The sequence below is a fragment of the Aristolochia californica genome, unplaced genomic scaffold (assembly GCF_029961685.1).
Source record: "Aristolochia californica isolate CCGP_79_NKW_82.1479 unplaced genomic scaffold, dmAriCali1.0.hap1 SCAF_16, whole genome shotgun sequence".
In the NCBI taxonomy this organism is placed as follows: Eukaryota; Viridiplantae; Streptophyta; class Magnoliopsida; order Piperales; family Aristolochiaceae; genus Aristolochia; species Aristolochia californica.
The window spans coordinates 5,412,174-5,431,507 of NW_027181837.1; the positions used below are offsets into that span (position 1 = coordinate 5,412,174).

At 38.6% G+C, this 19,334-nt stretch overlaps 2 protein-coding genes across 2 annotated transcripts; both read left to right on the forward strand.

Annotated features, from left to right (window-relative positions):
- The first annotated feature begins 1,713 nt into the window (after positions 1 to 1,713).
- Positions 1,714 to 4,971, forward strand: LOC137952546 (transcription factor bHLH49-like). Its single transcript, XM_068799628.1, has 10 exons — positions 1,714 to 1,758; positions 2,119 to 2,283; positions 2,358 to 2,810; positions 2,913 to 3,140; positions 3,222 to 3,287; positions 3,381 to 3,449; positions 3,642 to 3,713; positions 3,807 to 3,989; positions 4,361 to 4,451; positions 4,534 to 4,971. The coding sequence occupies exons 1-10, from the start codon at positions 1,714 to 1,716 to the stop codon at positions 4,554 to 4,556; spliced, it is 1,395 nt and encodes a 464-aa protein (XP_068655729.1). The 3' UTR covers positions 4,557 to 4,971.
- A 12,692-nt stretch (positions 4,972 to 17,663) lies between these two features.
- On the forward strand, positions 17,664 to 19,083 carry LOC137953593 (receptor-like protein 44). The gene has a single exon (XM_068801030.1). The coding sequence runs from the start codon at positions 17,942 to 17,944 to the stop codon at positions 18,755 to 18,757; it is 816 nt and encodes a 271-aa protein (XP_068657131.1). The 5' UTR covers positions 17,664 to 17,941; the 3' UTR covers positions 18,758 to 19,083.
- Positions 19,084 to 19,334: the final 251 nt, after the last annotated feature.

Sequence of the window (19,334 nt, forward strand, 5' to 3'; positions counted from 1 at the left end):
TTTGAATGATTACGATAATGAAAACTCTTTTCCAAACTACAATGAAAATGATACTGGTTTGGTGGTCAATTTTAATATTTTTCTTCGTTAGCTGTCCTCAACCTCCTCTGCACAAACTGAATCATCACTTCCGTTTATGTTTTTCCTAACCGAGCATCGAGTCTTCAACTACATTTGAATCCCCTAATAAGCCTTTTGAACTTTCGAGTACAAATACAAAGTCAAAAGAGAAATGATCAAATGTCTGTAGAATTATGAGAATTTGATTTGGATTCGAGTCCAGCACATCTCCAATATGACGGGAGGTGGAGAAGATGAAGTCATCCTGTTTGATTGATTGAGATGTTTCCCAAGGTGTCCCACAATTCAGCCGAAATTCTGGCCATTGAATCAGGCATTGCCGGAATTTTAATTTAACAGCCATCTAAAGAAATCAGTATCAGTATCAGTCCACTGATTTGGTTGGTGAAGATTTGCATCACAGTTCTTTGGAGCTATTAAAGAATATTATACTTTATTTAAGAAAAAATATGGTTGGTGTTTGCCAGTTTGTCTGAGATTTCCACTAAGAATTGTCATGTTTGGGTCAATCAATGGCATTGCAGCTACCATTTGTGAATTTGTGAAAGTCTCAATGCTTACAGAGGAGCGCATAACAAGCAGATATTCCCGACTGTACTATAAAAAAGAAAAAAAAAAAAAAGACGGAGGGAGAACAGGGGCACTCTTCCCATAATTGGGTCGCCTCCGTGACTTGCAAGGCAAATCACTGGTTCCATGGTCAAAGAACAGGTCATCATCAGACCCCAGATGCTCTCCAGCTGCTCCCAAAAATAATTCCTTCTTCTGCAACTAATATTACGGCAGGGTTGCAGTTAGAACCGTAGGATTCAGTGGTTCTTGAATGGAGATTGAGGGATTTGAAGTCTACCGAATCAATGTCCTTGGGATGGGAAAAGGGCCCGGACGCGTTGCCGTTTGCCAGGGCTATCAATCCTTTGACTCAGCGAGGAAGAAGAACAACTGCCACTGTACCAGCTGGAAATCGAACTAGGACAAGAAGGTAAAAAGATGATAAGATTCCATCTGTTGTGTGGACGGACAGAAAAACTATAAGAAATACGTAGATGCAAAAGGAAAAGGCTGGAGAGATAATATAAGTGCAAAAGGTTATGTGGGTTGTCAGTGAGAAAAATGAGTGTAGGACAGCAAGGGTCTGTTGGATAGTTGGCAATCTGTCAGTAAAAGATATCAATCTTGACCTTCAAGAGAAGAACATCAGAGGAAAAAATAATTCTGAGGGTAGATTAATTTTCTGTATTATTTACACAGGGCAGTTGGGAGTGGTTAATCTCTTTCAAAAGCATATAATTCATCCCCACTTTTGCAGGTAACTACCCTCAAAATCTCCACTCGTTTTTGGATTGCCACATTTTTCTGGTATAATTCGTCGCCTTTACGGTTTATGCAGACACCCTTACTGTTATGCAAAAATCCATTTGGCATTTTTTATGATTGCGTCGAGATTTTGATGCTGTTGGTTGGTTCTCTTCTGCCACTCGGAAAAGCAGGTCAGGTTTTGCTTACACTAGACCGTAACTCTGTGCCGATTGTTTCCATTTAGATCGTTTTGAAGTTCGGAAAAAAAAAAAAAATTCTCCTCCTTTCGGTTTACGGCGAAGAAGATTTTCGCTTGCCAATTTTGAAGGGACAATGGGAATTCAGGAAATTAGAATCAATGGGTTTTCTGGGTTTGAGGTTAGAACCTGTCGAGGGGAAAAAAAAAGGAATCTGCTTTCCTTTTGGCTAGTTAGGTGACCTGTTAACTAATGCCATTCTTTTCATCTTGGTCTCCTTTATGCTCTGAAAGGTTCACTTTCTTGTCTGTGGGGGCATTTAACATCCCTGTAGGCTTGATCTTAGGGTGGACTCACACTGAACTTGGACGGTGGATGAATCGTAAGATGATATGCTTCCACGCATTGTTTCCCTCCCTTTACTTTCTCGCTTTTGCTTTCACCACTCTCTGGGCGGTATAAAGCTGCCAAACCAGTTTGTTCCTTGTCGAGTCCCGCAAGAAATTGCAGTTTAACAAAATCCGCTTCTCTTTAGATTTAGATCTTCGTTTGTCCTCGGATACTTCGCAGTCGGTTGCTATCAGTTGGTGGAGCAGAGTTGCTGAGTTTTCTGTCGAGTGGGTCCGTCTTGAAAATTTCTTCAGCTATTTGTGGATTTCAGCAATGGCTTCAGGAAATAATACTCAATTTGGTATCGAACACAGAGGTGAAAGCTTAGAGAATTGTCAGTCTTCCGGGTCTTTCTTGGCAATGAGCTCAACCCCTATTTGTGACATGCAGAGTAATCCTTGCTCCTCTTCCACTGGGTTAGAGTCCTTCTTTGGTTCTAGTTGGGACCCGCTTGTTCCAGTGGCTGCTCCTCACCAGAGAGATCTTTTCTCCTACGGTAATGATTGTGGTCTGGAAAACCAGGTTGCTAATGGTACTTCTCACCAGCTTGAGTGCCCCGGGCTTTCTTCCATAGGCAATGGGAGATTTCCAGATATCATTGGTTCATTTGGTCTATCTGAGTGCAGCCAGATTGCCGGCTCTGTTTCTCCCCCAAAATTTCCAAAGAACGAAGAATGTGGTATTGAGAAGACTTCAGTGAATCTGAATAGTGGAAATATGGGTCCTGGTGGAGGATACAGAGGGGCCGATCACGGGCCTAATGATCATGGGGCAAACAATCAAGAAGGAGATCATGGAAAGAAAAGAAAAAGGATCACTGATTACAACGTGGATGACATTCAGGTGGGCTAAATATAGTGTTCTTCTTCTTCATCACAGATACAATTTTAAAGTTGTTGTTTAGCCTTCAGCTGTTTATTTTGTTTTGGTTTGGTTTTCACAAAGGTTGCCGAAAGGGAGAATGTGAAAGATGTTACCTGTGCCTCTAATGAAGCTGAGAAGGACCAAGATGATAAAAAACAGATAACTGAACAAAGCCCGGGAGTGAATTCCCAAAAGACATGTGGTAAACAAGCTGAGTGCTCCCAAAATGGGGATGCACCAAAAGAAGATTATATTCATGTTAGAGCAAGGCGAGGACAGGCTACTAATAGCCATAGCCTCGCAGAAAGAGTGAGTTTGTGTTCATGCAACTTTTATATGGCACATTATCATACCCTGGGAGATTTAAATCCGAATTACATTCATATACAGGTGAGAAGAGAAAAGATTAGTGAAAGAATGAGGTTTCTTCAAGAACTTGTACCAGGGTGCAATAAGGTATTTTGGTAATACATGTTTAGAAGGGTTTTTTTTTTTTTTTTACACTTGAATTGTAGTTTGCATTCAATTGTTTGCTTGTTTACTTTGTAGATAACTGGCAAAGCAGTAATGCTTGATGAAATTATCAATTACGTGCAATCTCTCCAACGACAGGTTGAGGTATAGTCTTGACATAGACTATTCGATAAAATATTGCGTTTTGTTAGTTACAGTTACTCTTCCTGTCAAAGATTTTAGTCTGATGCTGTATGTGACTATGTGGTGTCTTGAGAGAAACACCAGCTCAATGAAATTTCATGACCTAAGTGACTTTCCTTTTTTTTATTTCGATTCCATCTTGCGATTAAACAGTTTCTTTCAATGAAACTTGCGACGGTCAACCCTGAACTGAACTTTGATATAGAAAGGCTTCTCTCAAAAGATGTAAGTTTAACTTAGTTACTCATGTGAAACTATGATTAATCTCTTCATGTAATCTCTAATACTAAACTAAGCTTTACTGGAACACCAATGTAGATTCTCACCTCGCAAATGGGAAGTACAGCCATTCTCAAATTTGCCCCTGGAATGAGTTCCTCTAACCTGCATATGCTCGGACCACCACAGGGTGCCATACAAGAAAGAATGATAGTTGGAAGTATTGATAATTCTAGTGAAGCGTTTAAAGCTATGAACCCTCCGTTCCCCATTATGCCACAGGTAATTTCTAAGGCTTTTTTTTTTGTCAGGATTGCTAGTACCAACATGTGGGCTCCCATTTATCGACTTGATTTTTATTTTACGGAGAACTACTTAGGCACATGAACATCAGTTAAATTAGTCATGGTCAGATAAGTTTACCAGTAGGACCTAAACTCCAAGCACCTTTTGTATGAAATGTTAACTATTTGTATCTTTATGACACAGCTACTGGCAACTGATGGTGGTAAAATGTGTTTGGAATGAAATTTCTGGACCTTGACATATGAAGCAAACAAATCTTCAATTAGTTTTGCTGGGACTCTCTTGCTGCAACCTCTTCTTTTGTGAAAATGATCATTATGGTAATTTAACGGATTTAGTACTTGCAGATGCCGGGTATATGGAATGATGAGCTTCAAAGCATTATTCAGCAAATGGGTTTCATTTCTAATGCACCTCCTGACAATATTGAGCTGCAAGGTAAGGGAAAAGGGTTAGTTTAAGATGGATATTCAGTTTGAGTTATTGTTTGCTTAACAACAATCTCTATTGAATCTTGTAGGCAGCATGAAAGCAGAATTGTGATGTCTTGTACGAAAAGAAAATGAAAAATTCCCTCTTCAGCTTAATGCCAAAAGCAGGTGACAGATGAAGAGGATGAAACCTATTGTGTTCTTCATTTGATAAAAATCTGGTCATGCAATCGCCAAAACTGAAACATAGCTGGTCCTTGGCGTAGATACCAAACAGATTCTTGTGAGTTATAAACTTCAGCAGCTCCTAATCGCTTGTTCTTCGATTTTTTGTCAGAAGAATTTAGTAGATGGATTTAAACCATGTATAGTCAAGGAGATGTGGATGATTTTATCAGAAGTTTGTAAGAAATGTTTGTTATCATGTTGGTGTGTGGTTTCTTTTAGAAGAAGAAAAGAGGAAAAACAAAAACAGAATGTTCTGTTGTAGTTTTATGATCTTTGAAGAAAGTTTATAACTGTGAAAAGTTGCTAGCCTTTCATGCTCTGCCTCCCTTACATAAAAGGCTGATGTTTCTTTGTGAAAAGTGGTAGAATTAATCTTTTTTTTTTCTTTTTATATTGAATGACCGCCCTGGATTGCATACAGGGGATACATATTGTGTTTCGTCCATTAAGTCTCAAGTTTCCAAAGGCTATGCAATATAAGTGGTACATGATATGCCTACCATTGACAAGAGTAAGACTGTGTTTGGAACACAAAAAGTGGAAATAAAAGAAAAGGAAGAGAGAAAAAAAGAAAAAAAAGATTTTTTTTTTGGGTACCCATGGAAGATGAGAAAGAAGATAGAAGAGAAATATATTTTTTTTTTGTTTGGATATAAGTGGAAAATGAGAAAGAAAAGAAAATTAGTAATATTTTAAGGTAAAAGGCCAGTCTTGGAAAGAAATCTCTCCTTCGATGTGTTTGTCAAAAGTTCTAATCGATCGATCCAATTATTTTGCATTATTTATATTTGTAGATGAACTTTAGAAATAATATAAATTTTGTCTAGAGAAGCAGATTAATTCTTTACATCATTTTAAGATTTCTTTAGGGCAAAATTGTTCAAGATATTTTATTTATCATGAGTTAAAAAACAACCTTTGTTTAGAAACACCTGAAGTGATCTTAGTTCTTCTACTTCCTCTCTTTTCTTCTTCTTCTATCTATTTTAGAATTTATTTAAGAGTTTCATCGTGGTATATAGAGCTATAATGAAAAGGGGGTTTTGTTCAAGGTATTTATATTGTTTTTTCGTTCTCTTCCCTTTAGTTTTTGGGAAATCAAGAGTTGGAAGAAAACTTGTAGGAAGGTAGAGATGAAGTTTTTTTTCTCTTATTTTGCCCTTCCTTGATGGTTGTATAAGGACTCAATTTTGAAGTTTCTCTCACTTGAGATGTTTAGGCAGTAATCTTTCTTAATGGAGCTCTTAATCATTGGGCAATGAAAACTTTAAAATTCTGTAAGTGTTATCAGTCAATTCATGCATCAGTCTCAGCAATATCATTGGTTAGTATTGAAAGTAATTATATAATACTTGAAGAAAAATCCAAGGCAAAAGACTATTATATAAATGCAATCAACATAGTAATATTGAAGGATTCGTATATGCAGATTGGTTAGGTTTATAAGATGATTGAAAATCTACCTCAGGTTATAGTATAATGGTGGGTGAAAATTTGGTCACTTGGAGAAACAAAAAATAGAATGTTGTAGCAAGATAGAATGTTAAAGTAGAATATCGTGCTATGACACTTGCAGTTAGCAAATTATTGTGACTTAAATCCTTGATGTCAAAACTTAACTTTCCTATCAAAGGGTTCATCCAACTACATTATGACAACCAAACAGTCATTTACATTGCTACCAATCTAGTTTTTTCATGAAAGAACAAAGCATATTGAAATCAATTGTCATTTTGTAGGAGAAAAAATATAAGCTGGTGTTATATCTATATATTACATTCCCTCCAAAAATCATCTAACATATATTTTTACCAAGGCTATACCTGCTGGTCATTTTACCACTACATGCTTCAAACTTGAAATATTTGATATTTATGCACCAACTTGAGAGGAAGCTTGAGGGGAAGTTTTGAGAAAGATGAATTATTTATGTAATAGCATAGCTTATAATTTTCCTTTTCTTTCAGTCCCTTAAAAAGGTAATTGAGTCCTTTATGTAATCTTTATTTCATTATAAATAAAGGAGGAGGAGAGAGCTCAACCTAACAAGCTAAGTATCCTACTGTTGCCCTAATCTCTTCACCTACTCGTCTTCCATAGCCTAAAACTTTGCTTCATTTTCTCTCTTCTCCTTCTCTTATCTTTCATACTTCAACAAACCTTTCCAGTTATGAAACCCTAGAGTATAACAATGAGTAGCCTTAACAAACTTATAAATTGTTCAATCATAATTTACCCTTCTCATTTTATTATTCAGAATTTATAGACACATTAACCAATTGGGCTTAATTGTGAAGAACGAGGAGTTTACTTCTTGGAGGAGGCATTTTAGTTGCACATCACTCGTCTTCTCACATTACTAATGTGGATTCTATTTCTTTGTGGCACAAGAGATTGGGTCATATTCCTTCAGGTCCTTTTAAAGTTCTTTGTGTTTAATTGTTTAAGTCAACGAATTTGAATTCCATTAAATGTGAGGTTTGTGAGTTTGTTAAACAAACCAAGCTAGTGTATCCAGAATCCAATGGAACAAGTATTGATTCATTTGATATTTATTCATTCTTATATGTAGGGTCCATACTAGTTGCCTCTATAAATGGTTTTGGCTCCTTTATTATCTTTGTAGATGATTTCTTCGGATATATTTGGTTGACTTTAATTAAAATCTCATAGTGAAATTCTTGATGTTACTTAGTGATTTTTTCATATGATACATACATAGTTTGGCAAGAAAATTTTAAAGCGTTTAATTTCGATAATGCTCCCAAATATTTTTAAAAATCCCTTAATTCTTCCATGATTCTGTTTGTATTTGTCAATCTTTGTATGCCTATACCCTAACAAAATCAGGTAGTGAAGGGAAAAAATGACACTTATTAGAAGTTGGTGATCCTTATTATTTACTCATAATCTTGCTAAGTACTAATTTGGTCATGTTTGTTAAGTTGTTCAGCCTAATTAATGCCTTAAGCTGAGCCCCCGCCAGGTCCACGATATATTAACTGTTGTTTCATTAAGAGCAGTTTGAGAATTTTACTCTTGTATTGCCATTGCCCTAGTTTTCTCTTTATATTTGGGGCGCCACTATTAGGGTTTCATGATTCGAAGGAGCAACATCAGTTGTGGCTGTGAGAGGTTAGAGAAAAATACTTTCAGGTGTGCGATTTTTTGTAAAGTATTTCATCTTCATAGTGAATTACTGTAACGGCGAAAGACAAGACCTAGTCTCACCTTGAGATGAACCTATATAAATCTTGTGTATTTTTCCATGATTATTTTTCCTTCTTCTGCGAATATTATTATTATTACTCTTGTTAGTTTTGAATTATGGTGTCTAATTCCTAACAATGTTTACTTACTGCATCATGACTTATTGACCGAACTACAACTCTAGTTTTGGGTGTTAAGGCTTCTTTTCAATTCCTATGACCTAGGGAGAATTTGATTTCATTGCCATTAAGGGTTTTGGGTATTTGTGCTTTATTCATGTGGGAGATTTTGATCTGTCTACACTTGATCCTCAAGCTATCAAAGGTGTATTTCATAATTATTTTAATGTCCAGAAAGGAATACATGTTTAAACCAATTACTTGCACGTTTTATGTCATTCAAGATGTCACTTTTTTGAATCTCAATCATATTATGCCAAGGAAGTTGCACTTCGGATGGAGAGGCCTAGTACTTGTACCTCTATTTTGAATGATGTGGTTGCTTGGATTGCTAGTGAACTAGATGAGAAGGATAGTGTTAAATATACAAAACAACCACAACCTAGAGTTGTCACACCTACTAGTAAACACCATGACCAAGATGCTAGTATGGAGGCAGACATCAATTTTGTTGCACTCATTCTCTTCTATTTGATTATCTTGACCTTTCCACTGCTAAGAGGAAGAGCAATCACTCTAGTCTTCCAATTATCTGAATTATGAGTCTCTTGTTCAAGTTTATAGTCTTCTTTGCAAGTTTGTCTTCTTCAGGTATTCCTAAGACCTTTGCATAGGCAATAGTTTATCTTAGTGACAGAAAGTAATGAAGGAAGAGATGTTAATAATTGTAAAGACAAGGAGATGAGAATTGACCGAGCTACTTCCATGTAAGAAGCCATTTGGGTGTAAGTGGGTTCTTACTATAAAGTACAAATCTAGTGGGGATATTAAAAGGTATAAAGCTCGACTGGAAACACACTGAATTATGGAGAAGATTATTATGAGACGTTTGCACTTCTTGTTAAACTTACCACTATTCAAGTAACTTACGACTATTCAAGTGTTACTCACTTTGGCTACAACTTAGGACTGAAATCTACATCAATTGGATGTCAAAAGTACCTTTCTAAATGGTGAGCTAAAATAAGAAGTATATATGGTTCGTCCTCTATATTTACAAGTTGTCTGGAATGGGTTGTGTAAGTTCAAGAAGGCATTGTACGGGTTAAAATAGTCTCCTTGTACTTGCTTTGAGAGGCTAAGATTGTTTATGATTCAAAGAGTTACCAGAAAAGTAATGCTATCCATACTTTGTTTATTAGGTATGATCATTTTGATTTAACTGTCTTATTGTCTAGGTTAATGATATAGTAATCATTTGTACAAATGAAAAACTTATAGCTAAATCGGAGGCAACTCTAGCAAGATAATTTGAAATCCAAGACTTGTGTAATCTGAAATACTTTCTTGGAATAGAAGTATGTTGAAAAAATATCTAAAATTTCCATTTCTCAAAGAAAGTATATGTTAGATTTGTTCAAGAAAACATGTTTGCTAAGTTGTAAGCCATTTGCAACTCCTCTCGAAGCTAAACGAAAATTACGTCTTACAAAAGGGGACCTATTTATTGACAAATGTAGGTATTCAAGGTTAGTAGGTAGACTCAGTATATTTGTCATTAACTAGGCCTGGTATTAGTCATTAAGTTAACATAGTCATTTTATGTGTACCCTAAGTGTACCTCACATGGTTGTCATAGAGCGAATTTTAAAATACTTAAAAGGCATTCTAATTTTTCTAATTGTGGTTTTTTTAGAATACGGATTGGGTTGGACATCCAAATTACAGAAGGCGAGTTAGTGGATATTGTTGTTTTGTGGTTGGTAATCTTGTATAATGAAAAAGTAAGAAATAATAGCTAATGGCTCTTTGAGAGTGGAGGAGGAAGATTAGAGCAATGATTCATGGAGTCGTTGAGCTTTGTGGGTGAAATTGTTACTTCATGATTTGGGTAACTCCTTTCGCCCTACTTCATGATAACAAAGCAATAAAATTAGGGTTGACAAGTACCCAAATGTCTATTTTTTAGGCTTTTTTTAAATGATAAATGTATTTTTATGCCTTTTATGATTTTATAAATATTTAAATTATTTATGTTATTATTCTGTTTATTTACTCCACTATTCATTTGCTAGTACTTCTCATTCCGTTATCTCCCAGCAATAGATTGCAACCAGCTAATTCTCTCTTCCCGTCTCCGTCTGCGTCCTGCTGCAATTCTCTCTTCTTTCTAACCGAAGAGAGGTTCTGTTCTCCTCGAACATTGTAAGAAGCATGCTGAAGACGCACACTGAAGATTATTAAGTATTGTTCTCATCCGCTTGTACTCTGCGATTTTTTATTTTTTAGTTTTTTCTGATTTCTCTTGTTCTCCTCTCATAGTCTACAGCACTATGGAACTTGATTAGCAACTTGGGGAGCAGAGATGCGCAACACACATAAATCAACCCACGTGGAGCGTAATAGCTAATGTATGCTCTCTCTCTAAACTTTGTCTGTCTGTTTCAAAATTGTAGTAATATTCTACCAAAAAAAATCCCTTTGATTAAGCAATAACAATATATAGCATACTCAACCTTAGAAAAGCCAACATGACTTACCGGAATTCAATTATTTGTTACACTTTTTCAGTTTTATTTTTAGTTTTGTTTGCAATATGTAATCTTTGGTGAATATTTTCTTTCATTGAACAGTTAAGTTTCATTTTCCTCTTCTTTACTGCCAGTTGATTTGCATGAAATAAGCTTGAAATTGATGTAACAAATTTTCTGCCTTTGCATATGTATCTCAAATAAAATTGAAAGGGAAGGCCATGTAATGTGGAAACTCATATAGGAAAGCAAGCCTCTATTTTTCTGAAGTTGAAATCTGGAGAATTTTAACTACTTTCTGAAAAGCTTCCCCATTTCTGGTGTTTTATCTGCTGACTGATTTGCTCAAATAAGCTCAAAATGTGCTTGAAATTGATCTCTCCCAATTTCTGTTGTTGCATCTATATCTCAAATAAGATTGAAGGAGGGCCACGTGATGCGAAGAGAAAAGCTGGCCTTCATTTTTCTACAGTTGAAAGCTGTAGAATCTTCACTACTTTTTCAGAAGTTCTCGAGGGACCAAGAAGAAAGCAGGTCTCCATTATTATTGTTATTATTATTTTCAAATGGTGCTGAGATTTATTAGAAAGAAGAAAGATTTACATCTTGGGGATGGGGGGCAGGGGAAGGGACCGTCCCAAACAATGAGGGATTGGAGGGAGGTCTCATTTTTAGCTAGTCTATCAGCAAAAGAGTTTGTTGACCTGTTAAAGTGGCTCCAAGAGCAAGATATTACAGATACAATGTCAGAAATGGAGAGTAAAGCAGGCTAGTGGCACCATGGGGAAGAAGTTGAACCCGAACACCAGCCTATAACGACTTTGGAATCCCCTTCAATGAGCAAATGGCCAGAGACGTGCTCCTTGAAAGCAATCAGTCCCTGAAGAAGGGCGAAGACTTCAGCAGTGGTTGAGTCAGCAACCCCTAAAGGTCTCGAGTAGGATAGAATAACCTCCCCCGCAGAGTTTTGAAAGACTCCCCCAAAGCCAGCAAGCCCCGGGCTGCCGTCAAAGTTTAACTTATGCTGCCGGGAGGAGGAGGAGACCACTCAACCATGGTTAGAGGCTTGGAAGGTCCAGACTTGTGCGCAAGAATGCGCCAATTCATTCAAAGATGCACGCTTGCAAGGGAGGAGAATTTTTTTCTAGAGTGTAACCAGCTGGATATGAGGCCCTCGACAGAGCTGATTGTGTCGGCAATGTTGCTAAACTTTTGGTTGAAGCGGCGGTTGTTTTGCTCCAGCCAAATGCACTTGGGCACATGAGCCAGGCAAGCAGATAAAAGAAGTTTACCGAGTTTTGGAAGGGGGGGTTCTCAAGACTAGGCATATGGTCCCAATGAGGTCTCGTCGTAGACCAAGGTGGAATTTGAGCCGCTAAAACATGGCCATCCGGACTCTCCATGAGTAGTTGCATTGGAGGAGCACGTGTTGTACAAATTCATTACAAATACTACAGAGGGGACAAGTGATGCCTGGGCTGGTGTGGCTGTGCCGATGAAGGTTGTCAGCTGTAAAGATTTGTTCCCTAAGGGCTGTCTAGTTCAAGAATTTGATTTTGCTTGGAACAAAGAGCTTCCAAGCAACGACAACATCATGTGCAGGATTGTTGGGAGCCCAACCTCTGACGTGAACCTAAGTCGAGGCCACTCGCATCAGGCTTCTAGATCATCTTATCTGGGATATGAGCTCGAATTATCGTGGCTTCAAGAGTGGATAGAAGAGAATAGAGCACGCTATTCTCATCCTAGAAGAGAACAAAGCACGCTATTCTCATCCTCACTTAGTCCGCGCCTGAAATGGAAGTTCCATGCTTAGTTGTTCTAGACATCAGCCACGGAGGCATCCTGGCGCCTAGAGATCGAGAACAAAGAGCTGAATTCATTCATGAGAGGGCGATTTTCACACCAGGTATCATGCCAGAAGAGGAGCGTTTGGCCATTACCAGCGAAGACGTGACACTTTTAAATAGCAGAAGCAGAGGGAGGAGAGACATCCATATAGAGGAACAGTCGACGCCGGTTTCGCCCCTCAGTCCAGCACATACTCGGACATTGTAGCTTGAAGGCAACCATTAGCCTCCAGATGCTACTTTGTTGGACGTTAAAGTTCCAAATCCACTTTAGAAGAGCTCAATTCATCTCATTGGTGGGACGAATGCCAAGGCCACCCAATCGGTGGGGAATACAAACATCATTCCAGTTAATGAGGTTATACAGGAAAGTGTCCTCAGATCCACGTCAGAGAAAACGTTTTCTGATAGTGTCCATTATTGAAACGTTAAAAATTTGAACTCTCAACCTCCAAAATTATTATGGGTTAATGACTATGGAAAAAGCATTTTTATTTTATTGAATTGCATAGGATTTAAAAGATCTTGGATTATTTTTAGTTTATATTGTTTTCTTCAGTTTAGATGGCCAGTGATGTTTAAACAGGGGCCTCGATCTAAATACAAATTTTCTACATTGTTATCATTTTCAGATTTTGATCTAATGCGTTAACTGTTTCAATTTTAGTAATCTTCTGCCAAAAAATTTACCTTTGATTATGCAATAACAGCATACACCATATTCAAAGTTGGAAAAGTCAGCATAACTTACAAGAAATTCAATTTTTTGTTTCATTTTTCAGTTCTATTTAACTGTCTTTGTTGCTCTTAATAGGTTACTGATGACTTTAAAAATAATAATAATAGGACTGTTGCTGATTGATATGTCTTCCACAATGTTCATTACTGCTATGTTATATTTTTTTCTTGTGACAGCAATGTTCACTTTCTTTTAAATGCTCTTAATAAGTTGTTGAGCACATTTACAAAAATACTAATGGGATGACTTTTGCTGATTGATAAGTGCCCACTACAATCAAAGGTTAGTGGGAAACACATTTGCACAACTAATAACATTGGAGAATTTTCTTAAAGAATCAGAGGGGGTTGAAGCAGTGAAGAAATATGTAATCTTTCTTGTTCTGTAATTATTCATACTTTTATTATTCTATCGTCTCTAAAAAGAAAAGAAAAGGACAAAAAAATTGAGTGAAATAATTATTTTGACCTGAGTGGGGGGCCTCAATATCCAACCTCACAATTTTTCATTTAGGGTTCGCTCTGAAAACTAATCTCCAAAGCTATTAATGCTCTAATTTTGTTTCTCTATGGATCCCAAACTCATATGCTGTTTGGTTCTGTAAAAGTATGACATTTAGGGTTTGGAGAGAGAGAGAGTGAAAGAGAGAAAACAGGGGCGTAATTAGAGCGCTGGAAAGCTCTCCTTAGGCATCGAGCTCAACCCCCAGTCCTTTTATAATAACTCTGAAATTAAATTACAGAAATACCCCTTATCACTTAAAAAACACTTAAACCCTTATATCTCCCTACATACTTGTTCAAAATACATGAAAATAGGACTAGAGACAAAACTAAACACATAAAACAAGATAACGTAGCTAAAGAATTACATTTGGTAGGGATAAAGAATAGATGTATTTTATCTTTTTTCGTCTTATTTAATTTTTATGTTGGATACTATGAAATAGTTTTTGTCTTGTCTTGCTTTTTATTGTAGGTTCTTGCCTTTTTTGGATGAAAGCTATAATGTTTTACTGTGTTCTATGATTGTGTAGATTCTACAATTTATAGATGAGTATTTAAGCATCTGTTGCCTTTAGATTATCTATTTGATATCAAAGATTAACAATATGGGGATGCTTCATGTAGGTCTGTTCTAAAAACTTTTAATCTTGTTGAGGTCATCATGAAAAAACAGTGAATTCAGTAGAGCTTCTGAATCAGGTTTTGTGGGGCTGGTGGTTCCTCTTCCTTTGCTATAAGCCCTTCAGCGTGTTTGTCAAGATAACTACTGTTTTGATATCAGGGAAGAGGTGGACAAAGTTTGCTAATGAAGTTGCTAATGCAGTTGACAGTATGTTTCATCACTGGAGTGCTAGCATCTCTCTCCCCAAGGAAGGTTCATTTTCAAAGTGATGCAAGATGAACGGCCCTTCTTTCTTCATGAGCCCCAGGTGAATTTAGATGGTGATGCCGTGAAAGAAAAAGCTGGTCAAATGGATCAAGTGCAAGAACCCGTTTTGAAGGGCAAGACATTTGCTTCACTCATTTGCCACAAACGAGAAAAGAAACTCTTCTTCAGATGGTAGGAAAGAATATGGACTGCAAATGTTTGATGATCTGTGTCCAGTGAAGTGGAGCTTCAATGCCCCAAACTGAAGGAGCTCAAGTTGTTCAAAATGGCAGGATAGCTTAAAGCCAGGTAAGGACTTGTGTGCTTTCAACCAATCTTATCTTAAGAATCTTGCTTCTTTGGGCTACAAAATATTTTGTTTTACAGAGCATCCTTTGGGCTACAAATATTTCATTTTACAGAGCATCCTTTGGGCTACAAATATTTCATTTTACTCTTGCTACTCCCATGTTTCTTTTGAAGATACAACGCCAGGAGGTTATATGACTGGTAAATGTTTGTGATAGTATTCCTACATATTCTACGGTTCCATATTTCAGGTTTCTAACGGTTTTACCTATTGTTTCTCAAAGTCATTTTCACAAAGGTCAGTTAATCTCTTTAACATGAAATGTTATCTTTTCTTTTCATTAAAGGTACAAAAGCATGCTGAAAGGAGAGAAAGCAAAAGAAGCAAACGTGTGCAGCTAATGAAGCTGAGAAGAACAAAGATAAAAAAGGAAGAGAAAACTGCACGATGCCTGTTAGCAGGTTCCTAAAAGTCATGCACCAAGCAAGTTAAGGAGAGTTATCAAAATGGGGATGCATTGAAAGAAGATTATATTCATCTTAGAGCAACTAGTCATAGCCTTGCAATCTCTCTAATTACTGGTTACAGGGGAAGAATTATCTCCTTTATTTATGTGCAGTGTGTCAAGATAGCTGAAACAGAGGAAAATAGCGAATGCTCGATGGGAGAGCGACTTGAGCTGCACCAGTGATGGGTCATGGAGTTCATACGTGTTCATTTATTCCTTCACGAGCGTTTAATGAAACCTTCTTCAGTAATTTATTGAGTTGCTGGCAGACAACTGCGTTTAGAATTTCAAAATCTATGTCAGAGTCATTTCAGCAAACTCACGAGCTGCGGGCCTTCCTACCATAAATGTGGCTTTTTCCATAGGGAAAGCTCCCTCTGCTGCGGCTTCACGTACAGGCTTGAACAGGCTCGCTGGCACAGACAGAGACTTGCTGCTCTTCGTAATCTAGCTTCTTCTTCCTTAAGTTGGCTTTGCCCTCCGAATGGGCCCGTAATTGAGAATGAGAGCGTGGACCCCTTCCCAAGCGTGTGGACCTATTTAATCCAAGTGGCATCGATCCGATCGATTCTTAAAACTCTCATATCTAAAACCGTCCCGTGGCTGGTCTCGACTGTGATTGGTCAGTGACTTGTCGCCCTCTCGACGGACAGATGGGCCCACCTTTGAGATTTATATCTAGACAGGCATCCCATGGTCCTCCTTCTGAGAATGACACTCCGGGTCCACCTTAGCCATACGATTATTATATATAATATATTTAAATAAACATGGTTGTTTTTATAATAAGTAATTTAATGTAATATTAAAATGTATTAATAACATAATATAAATATTAACAAAATACACGGGAGGGAACGTGCCTGCCTGCAAGCCCGACTACAGCATCTCACCGAAGCTAGTAGCGAGAGGCCAGGCTTTGCCTCCAAATTGATTCGTGCCGGATATCTCCCCGACCTTTTTGGCTCCATGCACGGCTACTGAGTCACACAAGTCGGTGTCTTCTACCGATGTCGGAATTCACTTTCTCTTGTTTGTATCTTATCTTAAAAACAGGGAGACGAATAGTAGCCACTCGCACGGTGAGAAAGCGACGTTGTTCCTGTGGAGAGCCAGATTGACCCCATCTCGTCACCATCGCCATCGTAGATATTCACCTAGGGTCCCACCCAGCGAATCGTGATTAGTTGTGTCTCCACTCCCATCCATAGAACCCCCTTCACACAAATAACATAGATTGAGGTGGGCCCACTTTTTGGATCCTTGTCACCGGGGACCATCGACGGACGAACCCTCAGTGAGACAAATCGTGGACCGCACGATTGACACCAACAGTTTCTTTTTGGTTTTGTGGGCTCTTGTGTTGGAGATTTCGATTTTCTTTCCCTTTCGGGCGAGCATCTCCGTCACGTGATGTCATCATTGATCCGGGCCCACAAAGAGAGCACGTCCCAACCAGTGGGTCCAGGTGATTTTCAATAATTCCAGAGGGCACTGAAGTTTATATACATTACACTGAAACATCTTGTCAATGATGAACGGCCCTGATTTAACAAGTCCTGAACTGCAGCAAAGTACTGAATCGCTGACACGGCCGTACGTAAATGGGACCAAAAACGCGTTTGATTTTGATCTAACGGTAGAGATTTGTCTTCTTCGAATCCCAAAATCTGTCTCCTTGGCAGAATGACGTACTAACAACAATCCACGTACGAAGTACAAACAGTTAATTTTAAATAAATTAGTATAAATAACATCATTTTTTTAATAAAAAACTTGAAATAAAAAGATTACCCACTGCCACTCTGGCAGCCATGATGAGGACTGCGCTGAGTGTACTGTCCACTCGGGCCTTTTAGTTATCGTTCGCACGTCTTATATATTATGTCGCAAAGGCGAAATGACAGAAAAGCCCTTGCTTTCCATCTCATTAATCGGAGTCGGGCACCCGGCCTAACCCTTTTTTTCTATCTAGCCTAGTCTATCGTTTTCGATTACCATTCCTACTCCTAACTTTTTTATGCTTCTTATCACGGATCCGATTGTCGGCGCCTAACCGGCTGATTCGGATCCAGATTCGCTACCCGTCGTCATCGTTCATTTCTAACTTTTACCAAGATTTGTTGATTCGTAATCGGGAATCGGATCTGGAGGATTTTTTGCAGGAGAAGAGAGGCATGCCAAAACCGTAGTCCTACGAGTTACGGGACGAGAGTCGTCATTGCGGGCTTGCCAGATTGACTGCAACACCACCACACCACTCCAGCTTTTCAAAAATCCCCCAGAAGCCACCACCTTTGTATATATAAGAATAGCAACATCCAGTTTTCTTCCCCCCCCCCCAGTCTTCTTTATAGAGAATAGGGATCTCTGGTTCTGGTTCTGGTTCAAGAAGGCAGAAAGAGAAGTTTAGAGAGACATAAAAAAAAAAAAAAAAATCAGTTCCTTCCACTGAATCTCTCTCTTCCCATTTTCCAATCCATTAACAGAAGGAAGGCCCGAGAGAGGAGAGAGAAACTCGAATACCCTTAAGAGCTTTAGATCCCTCTTTCTTTTTTTTTAGTTTTTGTCCTTCTGCTCAGTCTGTGACTCTGTTTCTTCTTCTTAGGTTCGCCGGCCGGGGGTTCCATGGGTGGCTGCTGCTTCCTTGTCATTCTCATTGTTCTCTCAGCTTGGTGCCTTCCTTTGTCTTTAGAAGATCCTGAGGATGAATCGTGCCTTACCAATCTGAAGAACTATCTGATAGACCCGACGAATACGCTTCGCAACTGGACCAAGAGTAACTTCGCTTCTCCTTGCAATGGCTTCACCTCTCACCTAGAGGGTGCCACCTGCAACAATGGCCGCATCTACAGGCTCTCGCTTCCCAATCTCTCGCTCTCGGGCACCATCTCACCGTTCCTTGCCAACTGCTCCAATCTCCAGACGCTCGATCTCTCCTCCAACAAAATCACCGGCCCTATCCCCCCTGATCTCAAGTCGCTCTTAAATCTCGCCGTTCTCAACCTTTCCTCCAACCATCTGACCGGCCCTATACCGCCTCAGCTCGCCTACTGCGCCTACCTCAACGTCATCGACCTCCACAATAATCAACTCACCGGTCCCATTCCGCAGCAATTGGGTATGCTCGTCCGCCTATCCTCTTTTGATGTCTCCAACAACCGCCTCTCAGGGCCCATCCCTGTGCTCTTGGCTAACAAGAGCGGAGACGTACCGAGGTTCAACGCCAGTTCCTTCCAGGGGAACAAGGATGTGTACGGGTTTCCTCTGCCGCCGGTCAAAAACAAGGGCTTGTCGGTCATGGCAATCGTGGGGATTGGATTGGGGAGTGGCCTTCTGAGTTTGCTTGTGAGTTTCACAGCCGTCTGTATTTGGTTAAGGGTGACGGAGCAGGGGATTGCTGTGGAGGAAGGCAAAATCACGCAGCTAATGCCAGATTATTGAGGACTTATTTTTATCGCAGAGGCGAAATGTGTTGTGGGTTGTTTCAGCTCCAGATTGATTTTTTTATTGAACTCTTCGATTCGAGTAGAGATCAAAGTAAGCGGAATGAAAATTCATTATGGATCTCCTTTCTTCTCTCTGCATACCTGAGAAACGGAGAAAAGGTTGTTGCAAAGAGCGATCAGGTGCAGAGAAATTCATCATGGGTTTCGTCTTCTTATTTATAAGTTATAACCATTTGTTGCGATTCCAATAACTTTCAGTCTGTAATTATACTTTTTTCTTTCTTTTTCCGACAAGTATAAACTAATTCAGTTGTATTTTAATGGAAATACTCATCTTGTTCTTATCAACGCATTCTGCTTTCCAAGCTCCTGTAAAATCGAAGAAACGTTCTAAGGATGTGGACTTGTTGAGTTTCTGCTGGGTCTCCGTCGTTGGCATGATGTGACAAAGTTGGAAACAGATTGATGGGAATTATCAATAATCCTCTATGTTTGATTTTTTATAATAAATATGCGGAAGCATCTTTTAAAATCATTAAGCCACTGAATACTCGATCCACCCCGAGAAACAG